Source organism: Scomber scombrus, chromosome 15 (assembly GCF_963691925.1).
Source record: "Scomber scombrus chromosome 15, fScoSco1.1, whole genome shotgun sequence".
Classification (NCBI taxonomy): domain Eukaryota; kingdom Metazoa; phylum Chordata; class Actinopteri; order Scombriformes; family Scombridae; genus Scomber; species Scomber scombrus.
In genome coordinates this window covers 26,458,837-26,481,422 of record NC_084984.1, presented here as the reverse complement: position 1 = coordinate 26,481,422, position 22,586 = coordinate 26,458,837, and the positions used below count along the sequence as shown (strand labels likewise).

The following is a 22,586-nucleotide window of genomic DNA, read 5'->3' as shown; positions in this document are numbered from 1 at the left end:
GTCCTCCTCCTTCTATTTATCCTCCTCTTCTTCTTCCTTCTTATATTTCTCCTCCTCATCCTTTTGTTTCTCTTCCTCCTCCTTCTATTCCTCCTCCTCTTTCTTCTTCTTGTATTTCTTCTCCTTCTATTTTTCCTCATTCTTCTCCTCTTTCTCCTCCCACTTCTTTCTTCTTCTATTTGTCTTCCCTTTTCTTCACTTCTCCTCCTTCTTCATTCCCCTTCTCCTCTCCCTCCTTAATTTTTCCTCCTCCTCCTACTTCCTCCTCCTTCTATTTCTCCTCCATTCATTTCTCCTCCTTTTTCTATTTATCGTCCTTCTTCTTTTATTTCTTCTTCTCCTCCTATTACTATTCCTCATCCTCTTCTGTCTTCTCTTTCTTCTCCTGTTTCTATTTCTATTCCTTCTTCTATTTGTCCTCCTCCACCTCTGTCTTCTTCTTCCTCCTTCTTCATTTCTCCTCCTCCTCTTCTATTTCTCCTCTTCCTTTCTTCTATTTCCCCTTCTCCTTCTTCTTCTATTTCTCCTCCTCCTTTCACTTTCCTCTATTTCTCCTCTTCCTCTTTCTTCTATTTCTCCTTCTCATTCTTCTTCTTCCTCCTCCTCCTCCTCCTCTGTCTTCTTCTATTTCTTGTCCTCCTCCTCCTCCTTCAATTTTTCCTCCACCTCCTCCTTTCCTCTTCTTCTATTCCTCCTCCTCTGTCTTCTATATCTCCTCCTTCTTCTATTTCTCCTTTTTCTTCTCCTCCTTCTATTTCTCCTTCTCATTCTGCTTCTATTCTTCCTCTTCCTCTTTCTTCTATTTCTCCTTCTCCTTCCTCCTCCTCCTCCTTCTTCTATTTCTCCTTCTTCCTCTTCTTCTATTCCTCCTCTTCTGTCTTCTATATCTCCTCCTCCTTCTATATCTTCTCCTTCTTCTTCTATTTCTCCTCCTTCTTCTTTTGTTTCTCCTCCTCCTCTTCCTCTTCCTTCTTTTCCTCATTTTTCTTCTATCTGTCCTCCTCCTTCTTCTATTTCTCATCCTCCTCCTCCTTCTTCTGTTTCTCCCCTCCTTCTTCCCTTTTTCCTCCTCTTCTTCCTTCTCCTTCTTCTCCTCTTTTTTCTTCTATTTCACCTTCTTCTATTTCTTCTCCTCCTCCTTCTATTTCTCTTCCTCCCTCAGACATAAGTACTAGTTTTACCTTTCAAATGCAGACTTTAGAAACTGTTGGTGTTAGTTTTGAAGACTAAAACTGTGATCAGTCACATTTCCAGAGTGATTCCAGGACTGAGCAGGATGATGTTTGATCAGATGTTTTATTACTAACATCTTCTACTGACATTGATTATTATTATCTGCTCATAAGGTCATTGTTGACATGTTGCTGCCTGCTTGTAGTAGTCGTAGATCTGGGACACATTTCTATTTTCTCAATGAATTTTCAATCTCTTTCCTCTCTTCTGTTCATGTTTCCTCTCTTCAGTTAAGATGATGCTCTGCTGGCAGGCGGCAGCTGGCACCGAGTTTAAACACACACACACGCACGCACACGCACACACATGCACACGCACACACACACAGTTTTTTGGATGCATTCCAGAGTCTTAATGCAGTCTGCTTTTCAGACACTAACCCATGGTGTCAGCCGCTCTGTGTGTGTGCGTGTGTGTGTGTTTGTGTGTGTGTGTGTGTGTGCGTGTGCGTGTGTTCAGCTGGTCTTGGCTGTGGTCCACGTCGCTGTCACTGACTCTCCTCTTATCAGTTAAACTCCTGGATAGCTTTATATCCCTCTACCTCTATTAGAAAACTGTCTCTCAGAGTTTCTCAAACCGTGGTGTCGGACCCGCGCGGGGGGGTCGGCTGACGCATAATTGAGGTCGCAGAAAATTCCTCACTTTATCAGAGCGTCTAAACTGGGATTCATCCAGATTGTTTTCAGTGGAATCAGGTCTGTTAGAGTCTTGTTGACTTTATATTCATTTCTAAAATGTGTCGCTCTTTCTTTTTTTCTTTTTTTTACCGGTGGAGCATCATGCTGCCAGAGTTTGTGTTCCCTCTCTGTTTGAGGTTTTGTCAGGTCATCGAATTCTGGATCCTAATTCCCCTCAGGGCTCATGAACCAGGTCTAACAGTGCTAATCAGTCATTAATGAACATGCTTTTCATTGGATCATTTCAGATTAGGTCCAAACTTTTCAACCTCCAAAAAGCTCTAGTCTAGACATGTAAAAGCCCCTCCCCCCCTCCCCTCTCGTTGGCCCTCTTACATAGCACCAAGACACCCAGACTGACATATTCCAAGTAAAGCAGAACTGTCAGGTGCTGCTGCTGCATCAAAAACTTCACCTGAGAGACACCAGAGTCTGACGGCTTTCTGAAGTTTCGTGCCACAGAAAATCCACACTTACACTCCACAGTACAGATATTACACTAAGCACATGTGTGAGATGTTGTAGGAAACCATCAAAGAAAAACCAGAGATGAAAGTTGAGTTTTCTTGAAGCAGAGCTGTCAGACTGATTTAAATGGTTTTTACTAACTTCACTGTGGAGTGTCTCAGTGAAATGTACCCAGCATGTTGTACAGCTGTACAGTAATGTGAAGGAAGAATACACACATAGGAAGAGGGGAGTGGGTTTAGTTAGCAGTAGATGCTTGTAATCCATCTATGTATCAATGTGTACATTTAGAGTCTTCAGAATGATTGACAGTTTTTCTTGTTTTTTCATCCTCTGTGTTTCATTTTGAGCTTTCTCAGATGTTTGCGTGTTAAGAAATGAGTTGAAATCAGTGACCAGCTCTGGACCACAAATTGACGGTAGTTGTGAATTCTGACATCGCCACTAAAAATGACTTTAATTGCCAATGAATCTTCTGATGTTTCTACATTGGTGAATCATTCAGTCTATAAAATATGTGAAAATAGTTTCAAATGCTCATCACAGTATTTTTTATTAGAATCCAGTTGTTTTATTCACAGTTATTGTTGTGTTTGGAACTCTTTTGGAACAGTCCAAAACCAAAAGAATGATTTAAAGTAGGGGTGTCATCTTATTTTAGTTTAAAGGCCACATACAGTTTGATCATTGCATAATAACCTATGAATGATGTATTATATAGATATAAAACATAAAGCATCTAGTGGTACCTTGGTAAGAGATAAAGATGATAAAGGAGGAAAGATGTGACGTGCAGTGAGATTCAGATGTGAAGGAAAAAAGAAAAGCCTAAACTGTGAATGATGAGTGGAAATAAGTGAGAATAGCATTAGATGCACATTTTATTGAAAAACTGGAGTTACTCTTCTGGAATTTTCACACTTTGCAAAGTTATCCAGTGGGGCAGATTGGACCCCTCGCTGGGCCGGTTCTGGCCCTCCGGCCGTATGATTGACACCTCTGGATTAAAAGATTATTTTTTGTCAGTCAGTTGAACTTTGGTAACATTTTAATTAACAAGATATTTTGCAGGTTATTTCATAGTTGTGCATGTTCAGCTGACATTCTATGCTCTGTGTGGTTAAACTGCAATTTAATTAAAATGAATGAATAAAGTAGATTATCCTTTCCCTGAAACTTCATGGAAATCATGAGGGGAAACGATTCAGAAATGATGGACTGTGAAATAAAGTGTTTGTGTTAAAAAAAAAGACTGAAGTGAAAACCTGCCTTCATGCTGGAGATGAAATATGAAGAGAGAAAAAAAGACAGGCATTGAAAGGGAGGAGAAGAAGAGAGAGAGCAGACTGAGAGTGATAGCATCAAACTGCAGGACAACGAGGACAAGGACACACTGATGAAGTGACTGTGTGTGTGTGTGTGTGTGTGTGTGTGTGTGTGTGTGTGTGTGTGTGTGTGTGTGTGTGTGTGTGTGTGTGTGTGTGTGTGTGTGTGTGTGTGTGTGTGTGTGTGTGTGTGTGTGTGTGTGTGACCAGTGGGAGTGAGTACAGATAGAGCTGTCAAGATAGTGATTTACTGATAGAGAGAGAGAGGGGGAGGACTGCTGAAGGGGAATCAATAAGAAGGAAACCATGAAGGAAAAGAGAGAGAGAGAGAGAGAAGGCACGAACGAAAAGAAGGAAGGAGGGAAGGATGGATGAGGGAAGGAAAAGGATTATAAGGGAACAAAACGAATGAGGAAAATGAAGATGGAAAAGTTAGGGGAGACCGGATTCTGTTATCATTCCAATACTTTCACTCAGCTGACTATTTTTCGGCTGATAAAATAAGCAAATAAAAAACAAATCACTATCTTTCTACCACAATATCATTTCTGGTTATGTAGAAAAAGCTTTAAAACAGCGTTAGACCTTTATTTTGACAAATAAAATGTGCTTATTTTATGGATCTGTGACAAAGAGGATGAGATCACACCATTTGTCTCCATTATATTTGGTTTCATGCTTGTGATTGGCTTGTTCAGACAGTATAACATCTGTATGGTTTGTTTAGTTATGTTTAAATGCATTCATGGGTTTAATCAAGAGAGACAAGTGTTTAAGATCACTTATTGTTTATTGATCTAGTCATCATTTAGCTCGTGTCGTAACTCGCCACGAACCATTTCCTGCCTTCAAACTCTTCCTTACATTACCAATGATGTCATGGGTTGGATCAAGATTAGGGGGATTTATTTTATTTTGGTAAATATTTGGTTTATGGATTTGTGTGATTTGAACATGTAAGGATTCTTAGTAGTTGTTCCCAAAATCAGCGTGTAGTTGCGTCTTCTTGTCGTGTTTCAGTCGTGTATGTGTTGTTAGCAGCTCCTCCAAACACACATCTACTCTCTAAACTTCACACATGGTTTTATTTAATGATCTGTTTGAGGCCCGGAGAGGTGAAGGCATGGAAAGAAAGAGAGAAAAGTTCAACAATCGTACACAAATATAACCAAACTTCTTCTTTCCTCTCATTAATCATTTCACAACCTCTCAGATTTATCTTGTGAATGCTTAGAGGGGCCCGACCCCTAGATCGGGAACAAGAGCCCGACCCATAATGGATTTTTGGGGCTTATGCTGATACCGATCAATATCAGTGTATTAGCCGATAATCTTATAGTATATGTATATGAATATGTACATAAATGCAAAATGCTTACACTACAACCCATATACTATAACCCATATTCCTTTTTCTTTTTCTTTATACATTCTTTTGTTGGCACCTATATGAACACCTGTGGAGTATTAGGTGGGGTTGACACATCATGTGAGTGTCAGGTGACCATGGCCTTTTATATATTTAAGATGATGATGTTCTAGTTGATTTTTAGTCTGAAGAAGAGCATTGTGAATGAAATGTCACGCTGGTGATATCCGCATAAATACCTGCAATAGAATTAAGATCAAATATACACAAAATGCTGCCTATATCATTTAAAAGATATCAATAGTGCAATAAAAAAAGTGCAATATTCGTCAACATATATCTGTGATTATATCAGCTGATTGATATATTGGTCTGGCTCTATTGACAACCACTGGACTTTATCTGAAGCAGGATTTTAAATGCAGAACTTTTACTTGTAACTGGGTATTTTTACATTGTTGCACTGGTACTTTTACATCAGTAAATGATTGTTAATGTTACCAGCTATGATAAAGTTACTATCAGGATAAATAAGCTTAGAAACAAGACACAAACAGATGGTTCAGAGCTGTATTTTTGGGAAGTTTGTCATGGCCTCATGGTTTTTTGGACTCTTTTGTGTTTGTTCTCTTGGTTTCTACTGTTATGCTTCTGTTGTTTGGCCCTTTTGGTCATTTGGTTTGGCTCATTTTATATTTGGGTTGTTATTGGATAGCTGGGTTTATGTTCATTGGGTTTTTCTTGGATGGTTTAATGTATACTGGGTTATGTAAGATGTTGTGTTTTCTGGGTTTTGATCTTCAGTTTGCTCTGTTTTTCTGCACTCTTTCCCAACACCTGTCCTGCATCAGTCTCATTAGCCCTGCCTTGTCTCCAGTGTTCTCTCGGCCAATAAACTCCCAGCCTTCTCCTATCTAGTCACCAGTTCCTCATCAATGTATTCGCTCTGTGTGTACTGAAAGTTTGCAGATCATCCTTGCGTTTAGTTTTTGCTCAGCTCAGTCAGTTCTTTGGTGTTTTTTTGGTTCCTACGATCACAAGAATAATGAACATTTTCTTCAGGCCTGTTTTTGCCTTCCGTCTCTGCATTTGAGTCCAACTGCTCAGCTATCTATGAGTAGTTGGTCAGTTAACAGCACAAAAAGCACTCGAAAACTGCAAAGCTGTAGGTAATTCCTTCGAGTTCTTGCTCTTGTGTCTTTACAGATAGGTCAAATTTCAGGCTGTAAATTCTTAATAACTTCCTTTTTAGAGATTCCTAGGGAGCTATTTTAATCTGACACTAATTATAAGAGAAAGAAGACGTGCAGGAACTATAATAAAAGAGCTAAGTGAAATAGATAAATAATGAAAAACATTTTAGATGAGAGTGGTTTTAGATTTCAGTGTAATATTCCTAAAATCTGAATGTTCTGGAGAAAAGAGACAAAGCTTATCTGAGAGGGGAAAAGCAGTCATTACAGATAAATGACCACTGAGAGCTGATTGAGACAGACTGAGACAGTTGTGATGCAGGAGGAAATGAAGCTGTGAGGCTTTTAAAAGGAATGTCGGAAGTAAAGTCGGAAACAACAAAAAAAAACCTGCCGACACGCTGTAGTGACGTGATTCCAGGTTTCCGAGCCTTCCATTCAGACTTTCCAGGAAACACACAGGCGCTGCTTTGACCGAACAAACTGCCTCTCTGATCAGGATGAAAGACTTCTTTTTTTTTTTTCTTTAGCAGCGTCGACATCAAGGATAAGAGATGGCACGCCACCGCCGCCGCCGCTGTCAGTGCTTTTTTGCGAGATTAGACGAAATCTTATAAAAAAGCATAAAAACAAAGAGTACAACAGGTTGAAGTGGCTTTGATAGAGATGATGAGTGATGCTGTGGAGTGAAGGCACGGGTTGGAGGTTAAACACATTCTGTCATGTAGTCTTGCTGTGAAGACATCTGACACAACTGTTAAGAAGTGAATACATACACAAACCCAAACATGAATACATGAATAAATAGATGAGTAGATTAAAGAAAATGATCAAATAACAATTCTTCTTCCCCTGCTAATAAAAACATCAAAGCTTTGATACTGAAACGCTACAGAGTTTGATTCCACATGGTTGAAGGACTCGAGGCAGGCAGTAAAGGTGGTGGCTTTGACCTCCCGTTCGTTGCGGAATTCCTGACGACTCATCGTTTTTCTCTTTCTCCTTCCAGCCTCGGACGCCTCCTCCTCCTCCTCCTCCTCTTCTTCATCGCCTAGTCTCGGAGGTTTCGTGGAGTTCACGTTCACCCAGGAGCCTCAGGACACGGTGACGGTGCGAGGCGGCGTGCTCCAGCTCGACTGCCAGGCGCGCTCGGACGCGGCGCTCGAACCTCCGGTCATCACGTGGCGCAAAGACGGCGTGCTGCTGAGCGCCGTGGTGGACGAGCGGCGGCAACAGCTGGCCAACGGCTCGTTGCTGGTGCAGAACGTGGTGCACTCGCGGCATCACCGGCCAGACGAGGGAGAATACCAGTGCCTCGCCACGATGGACGGCCTGGGAAGCATCGTGAGCCGGACCGCCAAGGTCACCGTGGCAGGTAAGAAACGATTCTATTCTATTCCATTTAACTCTATACACTCATTAAATGACTCATGTTTTAACCCTTACATACCGTTCAGGGTCAGATTTGACCCATTTTAACATTTAAGAGCCGTAAAGACACCCTATACACATTTATTTTAGCGTAACGTGAGCCCAAATATACAAAAATCGAAATAAAATGCATCGTTTTTTGGACATTTTTGTACAGCTGATACACATTTTTATAAATGCAAATGTAGAAATTTGACCTGTGTTTATTATTTTTTATACTTTTTTGTATAAAACAAGTTGTATTCATCATATTCTATAAAATGTTCTCCTGGACCATAAAATAGTGATTGTCGATTGTTGATTTTTGAATGTGAATTGATGTAGAGACTAATTATGAGTCAAAATATGAGCAGTATGTATGGGTTAACAGCACATACAGCCAACCTTTTTACTATATTCTAATATTAAATAAATCTTAATACTCTATTTTTTATTAAACTGCCTATGCGACCCATTTTTCTGAAGGCCAAGTCACATAGAAAACGATTTTCGAAGCATTTTTGGCATCATTCACAGTTCCTACACATAGACTGTAGGCTATATAAAGATGTATGACATGTCACAGCGCTCTTCAAGATGCCGGTCCTGCTGCTGGGAACAGCTAGAAGCCACTCAGAGTTCATTCTTTCTCTCCCACTCACAGTAATGGAAGTCTGCCAACAGAAGGAACTTCCAGCCAATACATTCTTTTAGTCTAATCACTGTGTTCACCTGTTTCCTAGAGTGTGTGTATATACACTCACTGGCCTCTTCAATAGATACACCTGTGCAATCTAATTCAATCCAATACAACAGCTCTGCTATAAATTCTACATTTATGAAGTTTATATATTTTCAGTTCTAGTTGTCATTGTTAAGAAGGTGATAATTCTACTTTATGTTTATTTCTGAGGTTGTACTAAGTGGTGGTGGTGTACTGATGTGCAATATATTGACCAATGTTCCTAATATTGGGTCAATTTTGACCCGAGAGGATAACAGGCGTTAACTAAAAAAGTATATTTCATTTAAATGAGGTCATACTCTCCGAAAAATATGTGTAAAACTTGTGTTAATAAATTGGGGAACACACAGAATTAGATGATAATTTATACCTTATGCTTTATAAACAATCAAACCAAATGGAATACGAGAGTTGCATGGTCTACAGGAAGCTTTCACGTGTGAGTAACTGCCTCTCTCAGAAGAATTAGCCTATCTTAGTTCTGTTTGCTATTTTCTCTGCTGGAGTTTGATGGTCAGTGCTCAGTTAAATGGTCTTGTTGGCTGTAGTTTCTTTCTGTTTTGCCAAATGAATAAATCTTCTGAGATGAGTCTCCATTTGCTGCCACTACACAAATGTGAAGCCAAAATATGATGTTTCCGGGAGCTGCCATTAAAACACTGTTGACTTCTTCTTGTGGAGCCGACGAGAAAAACTAATTAGCTTCAGTAAATGTCTGCTGTCAGTCAGCCTGGTGAAGACCTGGTTTGTAATCTCAGCTCCTCAACTGCTGACAGACGGCTGCCTCTGTGGAGTCGACGTGGATTGAATGGATATAGAATGCTTTAAGCTAGTGAGGCTCAGCTCTTGCCTGCTTCAAATCCTGTATTTTAATCCAAATCTGCTCTTATAATAATAATAATAATAATAATAATAATAATAATAATAATAAACGTAGCTCTTCAGCTGCAGATATCAGCTGCGGTGTTCCCCAGGGCTCCATTTTCGGTCCTCTTCTTTTCTGGGTGTAAACACTTCCACTTCTCTCGTTTCCATTTGGCTCTAGAATGCAAAGAAATGAGGTGATTTGCTCGACTAAACAATCTTAACCTTTTTTTCCTTCAACCTTGAGAAGAGAGAATGGGAGGGGAGGGGAGGAGTAGAAGAGGAAAGAAATGAGAGGAGATTCCCTCATTCCGATTAATCTTCCCACAACACCTTGACCTGACCTTGACGGTTACTGTGGCGACTAGTACACACACACACACACACACAGACACACACACACAGTATTTTTCAGCTTCCTCCATTCATTTTACTATTCATATTTACTTAATAGAAGCAAAGTAATTTACCTGTAATGTAATTTAGTAAGTGGAGTGTGGCTTAAGATCAATACAGTTTATGGAAGACATTAACACACAGAGAGGCAACAGAGGCTTAAGTGCACCATCATAGACAGTATGCACTCTACACAGCGTAGTAAATATGCTGTATGACAGCTCCTCATAAGTTTGAGGAATGTAATATTATAGTTACCGTGCAGGGAAGAAAAGTAATAGTGCAATCATTTGGTGTTTGTGAGCAGCTCTGTTTTTTATCCTGTCAACAAACATGTTAAACTCAATGTGGAGAAGAAGAAGAGAGTAAAGAAAGAATAGTAACATATGGCAAATTATTGTATATTTTTTCCCATTTTCAGTAGATACTCAGTAGATCTCTGCAGTAGCCATCAGCTGATTGAAGCTCTCCTTGATCATTACTTCTCTAATGATCAGTTCACAAGCATTTGTTTGCTGTTTTATGACATTTACTGCTGTTGCTTTAACTGAGACTGATCACCAGTGGTTTTCAGACCAGTATCTATATCAGTATACATTAATAGACAATAGACAATCAGATGCAAATGATTGTCTATTTTTCTAAATATCAGCATAAATCATGAATTAAGTTCCATCTCTGTAGATACCTAGATACTCAAATAAGGGATAGTCCTGTAGTCTGTTAATCTCATGATATTTATTCAATGTCATTTCAGCAATAATAATAACTTTATTTATATAGTACTCAAGTAAATCAAGTAAAACATAAAAAGAGAAGAATTGACAGCTGTGATAAAAGTACTGGCAATCAAGATGTAAAACATCAAAGCATAAAACAGTAAAACCAACAACTCAAAACCATGAAATAGAGATAAAATATAGAATTAAAAACATAAAAAAAAGATGAGAAATACGGTCAGTAAAAAAAAAAAAAAAGAAGAGGGCCTTTTCATAAAATTTAGTTTTAGGTAATTTAAAAGATACTCAGGCAGTGAGTTCCATAACTGAGGGACCCAGACAGAGAAGGCCCCAGTCCCCTTTGGTAAGAAGACGGGTAGAAGGAACAACTAAAAACAGCTTGCCAACATGATCACAATGACAATGTTAACATGTTGATTGTTTAACAGGTATAATGTTTACCATGTTTACCATCTTACTTTAGTGTGTTAACATTTGAAGCTGATGGAAACATTGTTGATTTTGCATTTGGTCATAAACCAATAGTACTGAGAAAAATGAAATACTGATCTAATGATGGAGCTAGATGGAAAGTCAGGGCATCAAATGGAATCATTACGTAGTACCTTTCTAGTCCTCTGACCGCTCAAAGCACTTAACCTACATGCCAACATTCACCAATTCTCACACACATTTGTATACTGATGGCAGAGGCAGCCATGCGAGGTGCCAGCCTGCTCATCAGGAGGAGTCTCCAATGCTCATTCACTCTCACTCTCACTCTCACACACACACACACACACACACACACACACACACACACACACACACACACACACACACACACACACACACACACACACACACACACACCGGTGGCACAGCCTTCAGGAGCAATTTGGGGTTCAGTATTTTGCCCAAGGACATTCTGACATCCAGAAACTGGAGGTGCCAGGGATCAAAAATGGCCTATCTCCTAAGCCACTGCCACACCCCTAAGTTATTACAATTCATCCTGAGGGGGATATACAAATCTGAACCAAATTCCATGGTAATACATCCATGAATCATTGAGATATTTCAATAAAAAACAAAAATATTCACCTCTTGGTGGGGCTAGAGAAGGTCAGTCACCAAAGCCAGAGATACATACAAAAAAAAACCATCAACATTTTGGTGGTACTAGAGGGAAAGTCAGAGGATCTCCAATTAGAATTCATCGTCACAGCACTTTCTATGTCTGTACACAATTTTTTTTTTGCCAATGTAGTTAGTAGATGTTAAGAAATTTTGATTTAATGAGTGAAAACTTTAATCTGCTGGTCTGAGACAAGAGGTAAAAATTCTAATATGTTATTTTTTTGTCAACTAATTAATTAACACATGAATTGACAAATCCTTTCAGCTCTGAAAAGGCATTTGGAAATATGTTGAGATAATTTGTCTAATTAGTAGATTGTATTCTGATATTTTAAATTACAACCACTCGTCACACTGTTATTACAGATTATCAGAATCATCCGCAGACATCAAAAATGCAATTATAGTCAGTCAAGTGAGTGTTTGATGTTCCTATTTTTTTGAAATGTCGCACATCATGGACATCTATACCCTGATCAATGTTGGCTTTATTCAGACAGAGAAGCTGCAGAACTGAGGTCAGAGTGTTTGTGACACTGAAATAAACTACTGCCTGATCAACATGCTGATGACTCCGGAGACTCTGATAACGAGGATCTGGATAGCACACGCGCGCAAACACACACTGACACACATACTTACCGTCGCAGTGTGTGTCAGCTGGTCGTCTCTTTAGCTCGCTCAGCTCTTTGTGTTCGAGTGTTTCGGTCTCTGGAGTGACTCTGAATCCTCCCCGTCAATTAGAACCAATTAAAGAGACAGGAGACCAGCAGCTGCAGCTCACTGGGAGGTGAGAGAGAGAGAGAATATATGCGTGTGTGTGTGTGTATGTGTGTAAAAGAGAGAGAGTCGTGCCTGTAGTGTGTTCAGGCTCGTCCACTTCGACCATACACCAACCTTTATTTTCACTGCAGACGTATCAACGCATAACCTGGAGCGTCCCATAAACCGGCCTTTTAACGGCTGTTGTCATTATCACTTAATGTGAGTTGGTGACTACTGGACTCTGAGTCCTGGCAGTTTTAAAGTAAATCAAGTCAAGACAAAGTCCAAGCCCTGAAAGTTATTGGGACTTGCATTTTAATGGGCCTATCACCTCTTGAGCAGTACCCAAATGTATTACTAGGAATGTGGACAGGGAACTGGAGGCGATGGCTACATGTTACATTTCATACATTCATAGTATTTTGTTAAGTTACTGGAGCCAGAAAAATCCTACAGTGGTGAAATAGGTGTGGCTAGAAGCTGTAGCTTATGAGCTAACTACCAACTAGTCAGTCAAAATAGCTTGTGGATTTTTCTCACTCATTTCTCTCTACTGTTGTATTTACATCGGCGTGACACCACTCTGTTCAATAAAAAGTTATTGAAGGGGAAGCTAACCCGAGCTATCAAGTTTGCTAATGGTCAGCTAGCAAACCTCAACGGCTTGTTAGCTTAGTTCCGTCGCTAACTGGACAATGAGTGAACACAGTTTATTCAAAAGACGTATTCATCTATTTAATATGATATTTTTATAGTTATTTACTCATTCAACCAACAGTTTCATTTCATGTGTGTACATGTGAGTGAATGGACGTGTGAGTAGAGTAAACGGGGTGTAGTTGTCCTTTTAAGAGAGACAGCTAATTTTGTTGTATGTTATGACAATAAAGGTATTCTATTCTATTACATAAGTACCATTGGCTCCTGTCTCACAACTCTGAAAACTTCCTTTGTGGATCAGTTAAGCTACAAGCTACAAGCTACAAGCTACAAGCTACAAGCTACGATACGTTACAACAGCTATGACAGTCCCCTGAAAGGTTAGCATTGTCACTACAGCCTTCCTTTGGTCATCGGCACATATTTGCGTGTCAAATTTCACGATAGTTTAACTTTCTGCAAAAAAATCCCAAACATTTACCCAACCATTGTGAGCTGGAATCCACTTATTACTGTTTTTAAAGACTTTTTATATGTTTAAAGAGTTGTGGAGCTTGGCTGGAGCTGAGGTGGTAGATGTTAAGGCATAGGACCTGATGAGGTGCATGTTCCACGATTGTAATGAATGCTGGAAAGGCAAAAAAACTCGCTCAATCGCAGTGAGGATGGTATTTGGCTCCACCAAAAAAATGTCACCATTTAAAATGATGGTTAGGGTATATGATGGGTCACAGGTGAAGTCAACAGATGTGAGGCAGATCATTGAATTGTGTGCTATTTGTGATTTAATTGGTCAGAAGTGATGACGGTGAAACTTTATGTAAAGCTCAGCTCGTTCATCAATGATAAAGCTTGTTGCTATGACATTATACAATTTAAACATACATATACAACTACACACACACACACAGACACATAGTCACACAAAAGCAGCAACAATTCATCCAGAATGAATATTACATTAATATATGAATCGGGTCTGCCCATATGTCATTCACACAGACACACACACACACACACACACACACACACACACACACACACACACACACACACACACACACACACACACACACACACACACACACACACACACACACACACAGGCGAGACACAACACATTACTAGGCAAAATGCTAATGAACAGCGGAGGCTTAAGAATTCAATTAGCAGACTGACTCTGGGTGTGTGTGTGTGTGTGTGTGTGTGTATGTGTGTGCGTTCAGAGATGACTGTAAACTGGGAATTAATTAGAAACACTGAACACTCGCATAGATAAAGAGAGGAGAGGGGGGTTGGAGAAAGAGAAGAAACAGAAAGACTAAAGAAACAGAGTGAGCGAGGGAGAATAAAAAAAGAATACTGTAGAGTGAGCAGAGAGAGAGAATAAAGAGAAATGTAGAGAGAGACTACAGCTGAGGGACGAGAGAGAAGGAAGAATAAAGAAACTACACAGAAATTATACAGAGTGTATAGCAGAATTAAGAGAGGGAGTGAGGTTATGACATTTTGAATTTGAAAATATTTGAAGTGTTAAAAGGTATGATTCATCACTGACACATCTACATCCCACTAAATGAAACACATTATTTCAAAATGAATAAAAACCTAAAGAGGAATTCCACTATTCAGTTATTCTCCGTTATCTTATTTTATCATTATCTTTTTACTCTTTATTTTTTACATATAAACAGACAACTGTAGTAGTATGTGTAGTATAGTATGTTAACAGGTGATTTTCTAACTATAAGAAGCATACATTGTCTGCTCAAACCCCTTAAATGTATATTCTTGTTGAAAGGTCAGTTCTGTGGCGCCTCCTCAACCATGACGAGAAAGACTTCACTTTTTATATTTTCCTTTATCAGATTGTAAATTATAAAGAACTTTGGATAAAAGGCAATTTTATAACTAACGTCAATGAGCTTTGTACCATTCTTTAACATAGGGAACCTTTATGTTACTGAGCCTGACTGATAAATCATTCAGACTGATATAAGCACGTTCTATATACTGTATATCAGTATTGCCGGCCATGCATGTCAGCCAATAATTAACAAGAAATTATTTTTCAATTGTAAAAAAAAAATCCTGCTCAGCTTATTTCTTGATTGCAATTGTTAAAAATGTTTTTTAAGAAAATTGGTTTGGCCCAATTATTTTGAATTCTCTCTTTTTTAAAATTTCTCAAATATCAATCACATCAATCTCAAATGTACTGTATTGATTGGGCTGTAATGTTAATTTAATCCACTATTTGAGGCTAATATGTCTTAATCTCAGGGTTTTTATTTTCCATCCACTCAAAATGTAAACTATCATTTCTAAACTCCTGAGTTTATCCACTGTGGAGAGAAATGAGAACAACTTTCAATCCGTCCATCCCCAATTAATCATCAACCCTCTAAGGAATTGGACCAATCCCAATTAACAGTGTTGAGGAGGAGCAAGGTTCGACCCACGGAAGCAAATAATAATTGTTCCCAAGGCGAACATTCAGAGCAAGGAGCGTCCCCGAATCCCTCCGCTGCCCTCGTCTGTTTGCTATGATTTGCATGTTATTATCCGTCTGAGTTATTTTGGTCTGTTTGTCTAATGAGGATGAAAACAGCAGGAAGTCAACAGCCACCAGGAATGTGGAGGTTGCTTGATTTGAATATGCAGGCAGGAAGTTGAAGCGAAGACGCATTCCTGACTATAGTCACTCCTCTCTTCTTTTACTTTCCTAATCACTTTTTTCTCTCATGTCCTCCCCTCCTCCACCTGCCCTGTCTTGATGGTTTGGCCCATTTTCTCTTTCTCTCTCGATTTCCTTCCTTGTGCTTTTTTCTTCATCTTGGTGTTTTTTCATTCCGTGTGATCAGAAGTTCCTTTCTGTGAACTCTCTGCTCAACACTTTTGATGTACGAGGCTTTGGCAACATGTTCACAGATCGTGTCTTATGAATAACAAACATGATGTGAGTCTGATTCATGACAAAATCACTACAAATATGTCTGTTTGTACTTGGCAAAAAAAGATGTTCTTCTTTCATAATAATTCACCCCTTTTTTCTCAGATCAGTTACAGAAATGTTTGAATGTCAGGAGTAAGTCAGATTAAAGCAGTAGAATCAAGAGAATGATGCTTTATAAAAGAATATGCTTGAAAGAGGTTGATTAGTTGTGACATCCTGTAAATTCACCACATATGCTGGTTAAAATTATACTTAATCATATTGGGTTTTCTTTCTTTGTTCTTTGTTTTATAGTTATATTTGGCATGACTAATTCATTATTGTACAGTATCTTCTATACAACACAGTACACACTTTAATATTCCAGAATCACAGCCATATAGATCAACAGGACATATGTTTACATCACCGTATAATAGCCTACATTTGAACAGCAATTAAACACAAAAACAAAAACCTTATGATCCAACAAATGTATTTTAATCAGCAGAATAAACTCTTAACAAACGTTGCAAACTAAGTATTTAGGCCACAACAATAAAATGAAACAAATAGCCTTGCTGCTGTTAATTGAATGCAGCGATGCCAGCAGATTCATCCACGCAGGATCCAAACATACAAACTTATACTTTATGACAGTTTTGGGATTATAGTGAAAAAGGTAGCTTCTGCCATTAGTTAAGTGTTTGCCTAAATTTCTTCAGTCATCATCTTTTCTAAATGTTTCCATGTTTCTCTATCACTGGGGCTGGGGAAGATTTAAACCTCCTACTGATCAATTACATGTTATGTATGTATGTGGGTCAATGACGTATAAGGATTTGGAACAACTCAATTGTAGAATAATAAAAAACAAGCATATCTAATGCAGTAGTTCAAACATTCAAAATGTTGTGTACCTGAAGCTCCATATTATACATTTGAAATTAAGTGATTTTAGTGGGTTTTTTCAAGAATAATTGGCACTGGCCTTTAAAAAAGTCATGTGGTGCGACCACGATTCATCTTGAAATAAATTAATATACTTAACACGCTTCACATCTTTTTTTACAAGTTTTCAGTAATATAAAGTGTTTGGAAACAAAGTATTTGCATTTTTTAAACATTTTTTTGGAAATGATGATCTTTTATTTATATAAGATATTTCAAGATGAATCATGGTCGCACCACATGACTTTTTTTTCAGGCCAGTGCCAATTAATCTTGAAAAAACCCCCATTAAAATCACTTTCAAATTGTAATATGAATTGTCAGGTACACAACATTCTGAATGTTTGAACTACTGCATTAGATATGCTTGTTTTTATTATTTAAAATTGAGTTGTTGAAAATCCTTATACGTCATTGACCCATGTATGTATGTATGTTAAATGTCATGTTGCTTTGTGTGCAGCTTTTGAATCTCGTGCTACCAATGACCAAACAATCAGTGAATCTCTTACTTAACAGTGGAGGCAAAACCAAAGTGTGGCATAATATAATTGTTTAATTCATAGTCATAATGACAACTTGTATGATGAAGTGTTTATGATTCAGAAACGGGGTCCTACCATCCACATGACATCAGGGGTGACTACCTCTGAAGACATCTAAAGACTAACTCCCTGGCTGTCATCTTTTATAACTTAATCATTGTGCCTCACAAAGTCTAAATCTTATTTTTATGGACATGATATTTGCCAAAGTGTTTTTTGTTTTTCAAATTTTGGCAGTTCAACCACAGCTCACATATTACGTCTAAAATAAACAGTGTGGAAACAACACTACATTTCAGCATGTTAGGGCCCTTTTAGGTCCCATTGAAACCCATTAAAACAACATTTGTTTTTTATCCCATGATAGCATAAAATCATGCATTACATTTATAAAGCTTTCAAACTGAAGCTCTGGCTTCAAAATTGTAGCTTTTACTATTTTCCAGCTGATTGAGCCTTTTTTTTTTTTTTTTTTTTTTTTTTTTTTAACTCTTTGGGCCAAATGCATGCTATTTTCCACGAGGGACATTATTTCTCTATTATGGATGCTGCAGCCAAGTGTATTACAGAACAGTGCAGTTCAGTGTGTTGTATGAGTAAGTATGGGTGTCAAATGGTGGGTGTATGTGTTAAATACATATTGGTTTTCAAAGTGAGGTTGTATTTATGCTCTATTTTATTTTATTTTATTTTTACTGTAAAATAAGGTAATGTGCTATTATAAAGTAAAAACTGCTAATGGTATAATGACTACAGACTATAAATGATAGGTCAGATTCTTTCCTTCTATTTTATACTGTACAAAAAATAATAATGCATCAATATCAATGATGTTTCTAAGCGTTGACATATCCCAGACTGTTATAATCACACACAAAAAAGAAGATAAAAACAAAATACCCATTACCCAATATCCACATTTTTGTGTTTTCTTGAAAAAAATGTGGCATCTTTAGCAAAAAAAAAGGCATTTAAAGGGTTAAAATTCTGAAATTTAATGAGTATTACTTAGATTTTGATGCAGACCTTTTAGATCCCTAAGGGTACTAGAAGATAATCTTTTAAAATGACGCACACGGGTTAAATAATAGGTGTTCAGTGTCAGACAGTAAATATAGGGTTCTGGGAAGTTGTTGTTGCACACAGTTAATTTCCCTCATGTATTTGTACTCCGAGTTTTACATGTAGGTCCTATTAATCATAGAGGGACAAAATTGTGCTCCCATACTAACATTATGAGAGCAGGTCCCCACAAGTACTGTTCATACATGAATCCTCTTAAACCACATGAACCAGTTGTTTGGGTTAAGGCTTTTTTAGGGTTGACATTGACCCAAAAATATTTCTTTTAAAGGTTTGTGGATTTGACATGCAGTAGTTATGGTTAAGGGTTAGGCTAAGCTTCCGGGAATTAAATTTTAGTCAACACAGTGTCCTTATAAGTGACACAAACAAGTGTGTGTGTTTCATTTTTTAATGTGTGTGCAGCTGCAGGCAGCAGTGTGATCTGCACAAGAACAGACAGCAGCAGAACTTACATAAGACACACAATCCAAATTCACAAAACAGTGTTCCCATCGCCTCTGATGGTTCTCGTCTGCGTTGAACGTACACAAACCTGCATCCAGCAGCCGCTTGTTCCACAATTCACGAGTCAAACTAAAGCTTTTCCAACATTACAGAACACAAACAGAAAGTTAGTATTTGTGTCAGTGTTAAAAGTTTCCGGGCTGTTTGTGTGCCGAAGTACAATCGAGGTCGCAGAAAAGTGATGCAAACCAGCGTGAAAACAAAAATAACAAACAAACACACAAAAAACACCTGCGAGGAAAATCAGACACAACAAACTGGATTTATATTTCTATCTCTTGCTAGGATGAAAAGTCTTCATGAGGATTCATATGCTGACAGGTATTTAGGACTCCAGGGATTTGAAACTTGTTCAAAACCGCACTCTAAATTCTAAAATACATGAGCACCAATGAGAAAATAAATATTGCAACTTTTTTACAAAGCAAAATGCAGTTCTTTCTCCTACATGTAATTTTCCCTATCAGGAATTTAAATTCTAAATCAATATGAATGAAGAAAGTACATTACTGTCTTATAGATAATATAGATATACAGGGGGTGCGCGACTGGTCTACTAAGTAGCAACACAGACCCATCAGGACGCTTTGCTCTCACATGTGCTGCATTGATAGTCACACACACACTCTTGCTAGCTCGCTCCATATTCTGTTAGATTGGATCTCATTTGCGGGCATCAGGGAGCCGCTATCAATATGCGGAGACTAACCCTAACCCTAACCCTAACCCTAACTTCTGGGAGAGTTGGGATAGCAATAGTCTACATCTACCTACACAATCAAAGCTTACTCATTAACTTGTTGTATCTTATTTGTTAAATCTACACACAAACAGGAATGTAAAAACTGTAATTTGTGTTATTTGGGGAAGTTAGCTTAAATAGGGTTTTGATGAGAGAACCATATATCAGTTTGAAGGTCAGCCCTTGTAGGGTATTTGGTAGACCGGTTACGGATGTCAAGATGCCCCACAGAACAATAAAGGTCTTCTTGTGCCCGTGGTCGTCGTTTGTGTCCTGAAGTATGGGTTGTGTTGAGTTTAATCTCACGTTCCTTATCTGTTTTATTGGTCCTGTTTTCTGGTGCGTCACTTATGAACAACCTTTTATGATTTTATGATTGATTGGTTGTATTAAATTGTCCACACTGTTTATTAATTTAGTGGCTTGGCAGGCACATGAGCCACACTAATGTCCTCTTGGGATATGTGTTAGTGTGTCTCTTTTTATTTTGTTACTCTGCATGGACGACCAGACTAGTTTAGCCTCTGGGGAGCAATAAAGTTATCTAAACAAATCATAATTTAATCATTTTATGCAGAGTCACTGCACAGAACTGTTTGTCACAGTGCTGTTAATGACCACCTTAGAAAAAGGGCTAATGGGCATATGTGAACTCTTCTCATTCTGGCTCAAACACTGTACATACTGTAAGAGGACAGTGAGTTTCCCATGAAGGTCTAAAGCCTGCGTCAGAGGGTTTAGATGAGGGGGGCAAGAATAACAGAATATTTCAAATTCTTTGGGATGAAAATGTTCACATTCAACCACTTAAACATGTTTAATGTCAACTGTAAAATCTCAGAACAACATCAACACAAAGAAGAAAATAAACTTCTCTTTTTTGAATTCTTGACATTCCTCCAGATTGTGGTTCACTGCCCAGAGGCCCCGTCAGCCGTGTTGAAATTAAAACATAAGCACACATAAGCTTCTGCTGATAAAATAACAAATCTTAAGTGTGAGAGCAGAGCAAAACCTGGCAGTCAGCTTGCTTGTGTGTTTTTGTGGCTACAGGCCATTTATTGTTGAAGTCAATCTGATCAGACAGGAAACGGCGTGTGTCCTGAACACAGCGTGCTGGACACTGTCCATCCATACTGTAAGACCTGTCCCTGTCTCTCTGTCTGACTTTCATCTGTTCTCCTGCTGTTCAGAGTCTAACTCTTTCCCCCTCTTATACGGACACCTGCTGTGCCTCGCTTCTCTCCGTGTTCCAATTTTGTCTCCATAATTCTCTTCTTCTTGTCGACCTGGAAAACCTTTACTGTCAAGCTCACCCCTTCTTCCTCTTCACTCCTACTGCGACTGTGTGTCTTTTTTTTCTAATGCGGAGAACTAATGGTACCCACAGCAGTACTAACAGCTGTAGATTTAGTGGATGTGGGTGTACAAGTAGCTTGTTTAGCAATAGCAGCTGTGGAACTTTAGTACTGATGAAAGTAGAAGCAGTATTATCAGTAACTGTAGTTATGACCATGATGGTAGTATTACTGATCATAAAAGTATCAACAGTAATATGAGCAATAACACTAAGCAGTATTTTTATTGTTTTGTCACTTTGTTTTACTCTCTGTTAGCCAAATGGTTGAATGATTTAACAGTGTGACTGACTTGTACATGTCAGTTCAGTGCGATACTGTACATAGTAACATCAGGAAGTTCATACTATCCGTCAATATTAACACTTAAACACACTTTATATGGTTCTACACTACATTATAGTTCACGGCTGTACGGTTCAGGTCAGCTAGATTAGGTGAGCTAGGCTAGGATAGCTATTATAGTATAGCTTTCTTCAGCTCATTTTCTTACACTTAAGCTACTTGTATTCATTTCAGCTGATTTATATTAGGGACAGTTCAGTTAAGTTTTGTACAGTTCAATACAGTAAACTGTTCAATTCCATACAATTCAGTTTAGCACTTAGCAATTTAGGACAGTTAAAATTCTACAGTTAGCTCAGTTTAGCTAGTTGCAGCACACTTCAGTTTGGTATGGTTTAGTGTTGTATCATTTAGTTCAATTTAGCACAGTTCTGTAAAGTTCAGTTTGGTATAATTCGGCTCATTACAGCTGGTTCATATTAGAAACAGTTAAGTTTAGTACAGTTCATTACAGTTCAGCTCAGTTTAGCTAGTTGCAGCACACTGTAGTTTGGTATGGTTTAGTACTGTATCCTTCAGTTCAGTAAAGTTTAATTCAGTACTCCTCAGCACAGTTAATTTCAGATCAGTACAATCCAGAACAGTTTAGTATGATTCAGTTCATTACAGTAGGAAAAAATGACTCTATGCAGGGAAAACAGAGAATAGTTGGCAGGAGTTGAAGAAAGAATCAATAAATGTGTATATTTGAGTGAATTCTATCAATACTCTGATTTTTCTGTTTTTTATTAACCGCTCCTACTCTTGTTTCCCTCCAGGTCCACTGAAGGTGGTTGTACCCACAGAGTCTGTCTCCTCATACCTTGGCGACACCGCATTGCTGCGCTGCGAGGTATCGGGCGATCCGACGCCCATCATCCGGTGGCAGAAGAACCGGGAAGACCTGCCTCAGACATTTGACCCAGAATCCCGCATGGCAGTGCTCCCATCCGGCTCCCTGCAGGTCAGCCGCGTCCAACCGCCGGACTCTGCAACTTACCGATGTCTGGCTGACAACCCCGGCAGCACCAGAACGGGGACGGACGCCGAGCTCCGAGTGCTCCCAGGTGACTGATCGAACACTGATGCATGCAAACACATGGCTGCTTGGTTTATTGATCTATTGGTCAATTGATTTGAAATGGCACTATAGATGTTCATTTAGTCTACATGCTTG

At 38.7% G+C, this 22,586-nt stretch overlaps 1 protein-coding gene across 1 annotated transcript in view; it reads left to right on the top strand.

Annotated features, from left to right (window-relative positions):
• Positions 1–6,819: 6,819 nt before the first annotated feature.
• dcc (DCC netrin 1 receptor) overlaps positions 6,820–22,586 on the top strand; it is a 185,162-nt gene continuing 169,395 nt past the window's right edge. The window contains exons 1-3 of the mRNA XM_062434208.1: positions 6,820–6,844; positions 7,275–7,640; positions 22,189–22,476. Coding sequence (XP_062290192.1) covers positions 6,820–6,844; positions 7,275–7,640; positions 22,189–22,476 — 679 coding nt within the window. The remainder of the gene's footprint in view (positions 6,845–7,274; positions 7,641–22,188; positions 22,477–22,586) is intronic.